We start from the raw sequence: 9,202 nt of genomic DNA, 5'->3' as shown, positions 1-9,202 counted from the left end.
TACTATAGTTCAATTGTGACTTTTAAAACTAGAGGAATTCAATCAATGTGAACTCCATATAAACTAACCTTCAATCTAGGAACGGGTGTGATTCCGAATCAAATCACCAATCTTAAAAAGTCATTCTATGCTCACACCGCAAAAAGTTTTTATATCGAATTGTTACAAAGAAAATAGACATGTGCGAGTCCTTTTCTCAAAATCAAATGACGATTTTCAAAGTAATGGTCAGTATACAGTGTATTAAGAATAAAATCTCTTGTTCAAACGCATACAACTTACTGTATTTGAGGAAACTTTTATATGATAATAATATCTATAAGATGCTTGTAAAAATGACCCTCATATATTTTGTGAAAACTCGGCTCTGAGATACCACTATTTGATACCGTGCCAGATTAAGCACTAAGAAAGTGTTCTAAAGAATACTAGAAAACGTTCGTTAGCGGATGTTTAAAAGCCCCATCAGGTCAACTGTGCGCCCAAGGCTACTCATAAATACTAAGAGAGAGTGAATGGGATAACTTTAAAACCCAATCAGTTACTAAACTCTCAAACGAGCCTATACAAAATCCACCACAGAAGAATCAAAGTGCGGAAATGTAAATATATGCGGAACGCAATAATAAGAAAAAGAACACACTGGATTTATAGTGGTTCGTTTCAAACCTTGACCTAGGTCGTCTCGACCCTATCCTTGGGTAGGCACCCTACCAAGTATTGCATTAATCACCAAAGTATCTATCCCTCTATAAGGCCCACGCGACAGCTAGCGTACACCAGGCAAGCCTTAAAAATCACAAATTTCACCTTCCCGGTGACGCCACCACCACGTAGTCGCCGGGTAACAGGAGACGTCGGCGCTCCGGTTGGTCCTTTGACTGAGAGTAAAATGAGCGTTTCTTTGGTGCACCCTCCTCAAGACAAGCCTTGAATCTATGGGACTAAAGTGCTCCGAGTAGCATCACGTACAGCACACCTCGCGTGCGGCGATAGCGCGGCTCTGCACATTTTCTTGATATCTTGCGTGGAACCAGCACCCTTGGCAGTTTCCTCCCCCTCCAGATCTTCTCCCTCTCAAAACCTCCCTTTATCTCTCTCCCTTCAAGCTCTCTCTTCAAGTTCACCACGCAGAGCCAAAATAAAAGCGACTCAGAGCACTGTGGGAATTCAACAGATACACCATCCGAAGTAGAAGATTCTCGTGCTTCTTTCATCTCGATTACAGTGCTTGACAAAAAAGTTCTAATAAATAGCTGAGCCTTTCTTTAACCTGCAACCAGCTTGGCGACCTGGGGTATCTTTCATATGACCCGGGCCAGATTATTCTCCAGCGAGAGAGAGCAAATCATCGTTCCTGGCCGGATAGGATACAATTCATGTGAGGAAATTCGTTGCCTGAATATCGGCCTGAAATAATGAGCTTGGACGACTGTAGATCTGTCCAGGACATAGCCTGCGTGTGATCGCCACGGTCCGTGGCCACGGCAGAACCGCAGCCTGGACGGATTGATTGATAGCACATATCACATTAACAATCCATATTACTCCTTAACCCATAAGAATACAGACAAGTTCTAGCATACATGAGTTATCGCATTCGCGGGTCCCTCTGGACGATATTAGCCGAACTACTGCTTCCTGGTCTAAGGGCCCAAACTTCCAAAACATAAGCACACACACTCTGATTATGGCGGTGCTATTCTTTCTGAAATGTGAAAGATTATACAATCGCGGTCGCGACCTTTAAAAGGAACCGTTGTCATCCCGTCCAGCCACGCTGAGTAGCCTCAGTTTGACTTAATTGAATCACTAGGCACGTGACGAGTTTACTGACATCGATGTTGATTGCCTGCGTATAATCAGGAGAATTGGTTTCTGAATTACTCCTGGTCCACGAGTAGTCGCAGTCAGGCTTTGCTCATGACTATAGTGAATATGAGTCCCGATCTGAACAGTGGATCGAGTGTTGGACTCAAAATATAAAATCGACTTTATTATAGGGAACGACCATACTCTGTTCCCGTAGTTACCAATGAGATAGTGACTCGCAAACCTGAAGCACTTCATCCATCTACACCACGACTGCAGCAAAAAAAGGATATACAAACTGACTCATGGACCTTTGCACAACTATGCCAATACAGGTTATTTCCTGAGTGGGGACGTGCCTTTAAGGTTGTATTGGCCACAGGGTCCAGATCACACGAAGACAAAATAAAGAATTGATTGAAAGCAGATTCGAGGTGGGCAATATACCGTGTTAGACAATTCTACAGAATATAATTTTAGTAGAAATATAAATAAATAATTTACATTAATAAAACAAATATTCTAGAAATTTAAACTTAAAGGAATAATTTATGCATATAGATCCAAAAACTTAAATTAATATTAGCCATGATAATAATAATAATTAACTATATATTTAATTATGATTATTATATATTATAATATTAACGACTATTAATTATTTATGATGTATATTGATTGTATAATATAATTAAGTAATATTTATTAGTTGTATAATCATAATTATAATACTAATTCAATATTTAAATTTAATTAGTAATTAATTAATAATAGTTAATTAGTTAAAATAACTATTAATTATACAATATAAGTGATCAATTATAGATTAGTGGAAACCTATTAATAAATTAAACAATGTTTACATAATCAAAAAAAAGAAATAAAAAACGTCCCTCATCATTCTCTCTAAGTTTGGAGATTTACAGGATTTGGCCGAAGAAGCTCGTCTAAGGGAGAAAGTTACCTTAAGAGCCAGTAGAATAGGCTCATTGCTCTGTTCTGGCTATAAAATGTCGTAACTTCCGATTAACAGGAAGGGAAAGTCAGAGCGAAGTCCGGACCAGGGGAGGCGGGTAAGGGGTTGGCAGAGGCAGGAAGGTGACGGGGATGCGGTTCCGGTCTTGGAGGAGTGGCTTGCGGTTCGGCCGCGATATGGGAGGTCGGAGCATGAGTTGGCGGGAGAAGGGCTTCGAGTGTTCGGACAGAGAGGGTGGAAGGCCGGCTTCAGGTAAGGATTTCAACTCCTCTCTCTCTCTCTCTCTCTCTCTCTCTCTCTCTCTCTCTCTCTCTCTGCTGGAGGTCAGATGGGGGCTTGGAGTCGAGAGCTGGAGCTCTGCGTGCGGGAAGAGGCGAACGGGAGAGGAGAGATCGCGTGGAGTCGGACAGAGGAAGAAGGATTTCGTGTGTGGAAGCGACGGGAGCAGAGGGATTCAGCGTGTGAAAGAGCAGCGACTGAAGGCAGGGCTCTGCTTCATTTTATAGATGCGTTTCGAGCAACAACCGAGGCGGGATCGCGAGCTTTCTACAGGGATCGCGGGAAATTGACCGGAGCGGCGCCGTTTGCAGCAGGATTTCGGCAAGATATCGCGGATGGATTCGTGGATCCGTCGGGCACAGGGTATATATGCAGGATTTTGATCTGAGCTTTCTTCTCGCTTTTGTTCCTCTGGTTATTATTCAGAGGTCAACAATGAAGGATCAAAATAGTCCCAAATTATATTTAAGGGCCATTTTGATTTCTCAAGTCTTTAAAAAAGAATTATAGCTTGGGACTACTTTGATTCATCTTTAAAGAGTTGAGAGACAAAATAATCATTTAATATAGCTTGGGACTATTTTGATCTTTCATGAAGAGTCAAAAGGCTATTTTGGTTCTTTAACCATTTTATATAGATCACTTAGGTATATTTAATATAAATGTTAACTCATTGAGTACATCTATTCTAACATTAAAATAATTTACATTACTTCTGAACTTGTAACTATTGTGTTATGGATGTTGAGATAAAACTCTTGAACTGCACAATTGAACTGTACTAAGTGTTTTGTCTGTTATGTTGTATGTTTTAAAACACGCATATTGTATTGTGACCGTTGTATTATATCACTAAGAATCTATTGTTATAATTGCACTCACTTATCATATCAGCCCTGTAGTCAGCTATATTATATCTTGTTCAAACATTATTCACCCTTATCTGAACCTATGTTAATCAGTGTTAAACTTTGCTCAAACTTTTTTCAAACTATGTTCTATATTTGAACTTTGTTGGAATATAATTCAAATAGAGTTTGAATATGGTTTGAACATAATTCAAACAAGGCTTGAACATGGATCCAAACCTTGTTGGAATATGATTCAAACCTTGTTTGAACCAATGCGGTCATGATGAACTTTAAATAAGTACACAAGACACAAACATTGCTGGAATATGGTTTAAACTTTGTTCTAATCCCATGTTGGTTGCAACAAACTAAAAAAAATACAGTGCAATCCAAAAACATGATTATTTTGCATGAAATAAAATTCTGAGCATATTCCCCAATATAACAAACAGTAATCATATATCTCCTATTTTCACTATATTATATATATATATATATAAGAAATTTAAACTCAGATGTTAAACTAACAAATTGAACAAGCATATAGGATAATGCCCATCACTAAATTGGCTTTTAGCAAGAAATCTAATAGACGAAAAATATTTGCTATATTAACATATTCAAATCCTTTATAATGAAGAAATCTATACATCAAAATTAACAACTTATTACAAATTTAATACCAAGATAATAAGAATCAACTTATACCACTGCAGATTTATGATTAAAAGTACAAGAACATTTTGCATGGAAAGCTCAAAATATTCAATCTAACAAACTGAAAGTTTAAAAACAGATCCCCTTCATCGTTTTATTTCACTTGTCAGCTTGCTTTCCCCAATGAGGGAACATTATATGTAATAAATATCAGAGTGCTTATCAGTTATTTGACTTGAAGATAATCTTAAAAAATCCGCTGTACAAGTTAATCATTTGTTTATAGTGACATCCAGTGAAAGCTTGTTGTTCAAATAAAGTTAACTTCTTTAACCAATGATGAGACAAAAGGACTACGAACCTTGACAGTCATGTAATCACGAGTAAGGATATGTCTTCCATCCTTCGAAAATTTAATATCCGAAACTGAAGCAATGATCTCCGTGAAAAAGGACCTAGGCCCAGGTGTCGCACGATCCTCAAATCTGTGGGATGAAACAGTCCACCCAAAAGTTCAGTTTGCGGCTAAGAATCCTGCCCACAGGCTACAAATCAGGACCAAACTGTGAAAATAAAACTTGACAAAACCCTAGGTGAACACAAACTCAGATAACTAAATCTAACTTTGACAACGCATGAAACAACCCAACCAAAAGTAACATAAAAGAAACCATCAAGAAATGGTTTTTGAAGTATAACTTTTATTAGCGCAAAACATGAATAACTCAGCACGCCCATACTGCCCATAAACAAAAAATGAACAACAAACTATGCATGCCTGCTAAACATCAAAACAGAATGTGAAGGATAACTTACAGCTTGGAATGATTATCACATAAAGCTGATTGCCGCAAATCAATAAGTCGTATGGACCCCTTTGAGCTACTATATGCTAGTGTATTACAATGAGTAGGGTGAAACTCGGCTGATGTAATAACCTCTGCAAGCATAAGAATATAGGACAAGTCAAACTTTCCTCCAAGAAAAGAAAAAGCATTTAACCAAAATATAATCCAGAAACAGACAGATCAACCTATATATGTTAAAGTTAATTGTGATTTGTCAGCCAACTCACCCGTACCATTCTGCCCACTTTTTTACATCGAATAGAACTGTCAATGGAGTAAAACTCAAAATTGACAAAACCTCTAATAAGACTCGGTATAAAACAATATTACCACGTGTTAACATAAAGATTGCCTAAATAAATTAGGTGAATTCAACATGCAGTAGAGATCATAAACTATAAAAATGATTAATGAGATAAGGGAAATATCTTTCACGAAGGAACTTGAGATCACAAAATAAAATCAAGCCACCCAAAAATAAGCCGCATCCAGACAAGTACAACCAGCTGGTTCAATCAAAGTTTTTGCATCTTACATAATAAACACCGTTATAACTTATGTATCCTGGGTTAATCTGATTTGTGCTTTTATCAACACAACAAAACTGAGAAGCAACTACAATTTCAATGTTCATGCTTTATAGTCGAGGATACCAAAATCAAGGAAGAAACAAATGGTTTGGGCATGTACCATGAAGAGTAGAAGATGCAGCAATCAACCAAAACTAGTAAGAATGATTAGAAGTTGTCCAAAAGGGAACTAACAAACCTAGTAACAAGAATGAATAAATATTAAATTGATAGTCAGCTCCAATAGTTAGGGCTTCGATGTTAATGATGACAAACCTAGAGTTGAAGGCAAAGTGGTACTTCGCATAAAAGTTAGAAATCAAAGCATAATGACAGTAAATTGCACACAACATGCAATTCATACCAGGAATGAGTGGGCAAAAAGGAATTCATGGAGCAGACTTAAGCATAATTTTGATGAGTGCAGTTCATATACAATGCACAAAATGAAGCCCAAAGGATTTTTTTGTTTTGTTTTGAAGCACATAATGCACAATGATGCACACGCTTCATCCATTGAATCACTATGCAGACACAGAAATATAGCTTAAAGAGAAACTACATAAAACAGAAATCTCTTAATAGCTTAAAGAGAAACTACATGCCTTCTTACTGAAACTCTATTCCATGCCAAGCAAGATGAAAGAGAGAAGGAACACCAATATAGATTTTTTTAAGTAATAAAAATATGAAAGAGCACAAAGAACCTTCCCAAATCAAAAGTTAGAAGCTAAGAATACTGGCAGATGGCTAAGCTTCAAGCTTGGCGACCTCAAAAAAACAAGCTCAGAAAACCCCTATCATGAAACTATAGCTAATGAAATAAAACGAGTCCGTTAAAATCAAGAAGAAAAATTGGAGGCAAAGTTCAATGGAATGGAGAAACTCTGTGCCTAAGAACTTAGCAATGAGAAAGAATGAACAAGAAGAGTGGTACAATGGATGGATGCAGGGGTGTTTTGTTCCTTTATATAATAGCTAGGCTAAAATCCATCAAGTCTCCTAAAATATAGACCTGCTTTATATGAAGAGAAAAAGAAAAGGACAAATCGTGCTGTTTGCTGTTTTGAAGTGATTTGCTCATGCACATCAGTGCTTCAATGCATATTGCCTTCAGTGGCACTTCCAATTCAGCTTTTTTATCATTCAACATTAAACCTATGATGTGAACCCATTTCATCGCAAGCACACATTACTGCAAACATCCGTGCATCTAACAATATATTTGAGAAAATTATGAAAATTCTGAACAGTATTAATAAATTTAGGAGGGAAAAGGGTGAGGCTAAAGCTAGCAGCTAGGAGTGGGTAGGGTTTAGGTTGGGCGAAAATTTTTTGGAGGAAAATTCAATTTTAAAATTTTGAATTTGAAATAGGAGAAAATCAAATTCAAAATGTTGAAATTAATTAAGCTATAAAGGTGGGAGTAATTGGTGGGATTGGAGGCTTAATTAGGAAAGCATTAATGAGCCTTTTAATTATGTGAGATAGAGGGAGAGGGGCCGGCCAAAATAAGGGGATTTGAAATTTAAATTCAAAAGCTTTCCAAAATTAAAACAAATTCAAATAGGAAAGAAGGAAACTAGAATGAGAGGGTTAAGGAAAGTGGCAGCTTGGTGGAGAAGGTGACGGTTTGGTGGGGTTTTGATGCAAGCAAAACTAGAAAAGAGAGACAAATTGGAGAACATCAGAACAAGACTTAAACCAAACTCGATTCATATAAACCTTGCAAACATCCAAACAAACATAAGAGAAACAAAAGCCAAATCGAAGAAAACAAAATAAAAATATAAAAATGCTATCCTCAATAAAACTGTCTAGTGGTCTCCTCACATGCAACGAAACTAGGAATTTTAAGAAAATTGTGCTTAGGCTTGCAAACCAAGGGTCCACCACTGCAAAAGAGTCCAACGTCCTTTCCAAACTCCTCCGGGATCCGGCAAATGTCTCCAAACTTTAGCCAACATACACTTCCAAAGCTCAAGAAGAAGGATACAAGTGGAGTGGAACTTGCGTGGAGATGAAGGGGTTAAAAGCCAAGACAAAATAGAGAAGAGAAGAAGGGGATGCAACAAGCTCTCAAGCTTTTCCAAGAAGAAACCCTCAGGTTTTTGTAGAGTTTTTACTCACAATTATCAACAGCCTTTTTGCATGCCAAAACAACTCTCTTTTACAGGCAAAAGAAGGTAGACAAGTAGCCATATCACCTCCAACCAAAGCCAATAGGAATTGGGGAAATGAAAGGCCAAAAGTCACCAAGTAGAAAGTTAAAAGACAGCAAAGACTATAGCAGAAAACTGCACAGAAAACAGAGTGAAAACCACGGAAATTCCCTCCAAAATGCTACGGGAAAATAGCCAGCATGAGACCCGAAAAATCAGCACAGGAGGCCAAGCACCAGGGCACGGGAACTCCAGCCAGCACAGGAAATTGTTGACCTGTATACTAAATCCAAAGGAAACAAAAAAAAAAAGACTAAAAAACATAACTTGTCCGTTGGATCCTCGAATCCAGCCGCGATACCTTGCCGAAATCGCGCTGATTGCCGTTCGCGTCAAAACAGCCGCAGATCCCGTATCCAGCCTCGATCGTTGCTCTCTGAGGCCTTTAAAAGCCGCTCGAATGAAGCCTTCGGGAGCTACTTCTCCCACGAAAACTCTCTGCCTCCGTCGCTGCTTCCACGACACTTCCCCATCCAATCTCCCTCCTCCGATCTCCACCGAGCCGCAACCATCTCAAACCCGAACTCCACCTCTTCCGATCCTCCCATACTCGTCGGCTGAGAGAGAGAGAGAGAGAGAGAGGGGGGGAAGACCGACCTACCTCCTCCATCCGACCGAGCATAGCCTCACGCCAGCGCCTCCTCTGCCCGAACTCCTTCAAGCCGAGACCTGCCCTAGCCGTGAGCCTTCTCTCTCAGACCGGCCGACTCCGTCTCCCTCCTTCCTGTTTCCGATCGAAAGTTACGACATTTTGAGCGGAAACAACACAGGAGCTCGCTAGCTGGGAAGGTAACTTTCTCCCTTATGCACGCTCGGCCAAATCCCGTAGACCCGCTGAACAGCAGAGGGAGGAAAGGGAGAGATAGTTCATGCAATTTTGATTAAAATTAATTTTGATTAATTTTAATCAAAATTAATAATAATTATTAATTAATTTTAATTTTTGTAAATTAGAACACCCGGAGTATACTGCTGAGAGCATAAGTCA

At 38.6% G+C, this 9,202-nt stretch overlaps 1 protein-coding gene across 1 annotated transcript in view; it reads right to left on the bottom strand.

Annotated features, from left to right (window-relative positions):
• The window catches only part of LOC110116397 (serine/threonine protein phosphatase 2A 55 kDa regulatory subunit B beta isoform), a 63,966-nt gene that overhangs the window by 43,611 nt on the left and 11,153 nt on the right, over positions 1 to 9,202 (bottom strand). Inside the window, exons 3-4 of the mRNA XM_020849940.2 lie at positions 5,392 to 5,515; positions 4,937 to 5,060 (exon numbers count right to left, since the gene is read on the bottom strand). Coding sequence (XP_020705599.1) covers positions 4,937 to 5,060; positions 5,392 to 5,515 — 248 coding nt within the window. The remainder of the gene's footprint in view (positions 1 to 4,936; positions 5,061 to 5,391; positions 5,516 to 9,202) is intronic.

The sequence above is a fragment of the Dendrobium catenatum genome, unplaced genomic scaffold (genome assembly GCF_001605985.2).
Source record: "Dendrobium catenatum unplaced genomic scaffold, ASM160598v2 original_scaffold_52041, whole genome shotgun sequence".
Classification (NCBI taxonomy): domain Eukaryota; kingdom Viridiplantae; phylum Streptophyta; class Magnoliopsida; order Asparagales; family Orchidaceae; genus Dendrobium; species Dendrobium catenatum.
Note: the sequence above shows the minus strand (reverse complement) of the source record. Positions and strands in the feature narration are given on the sequence as shown.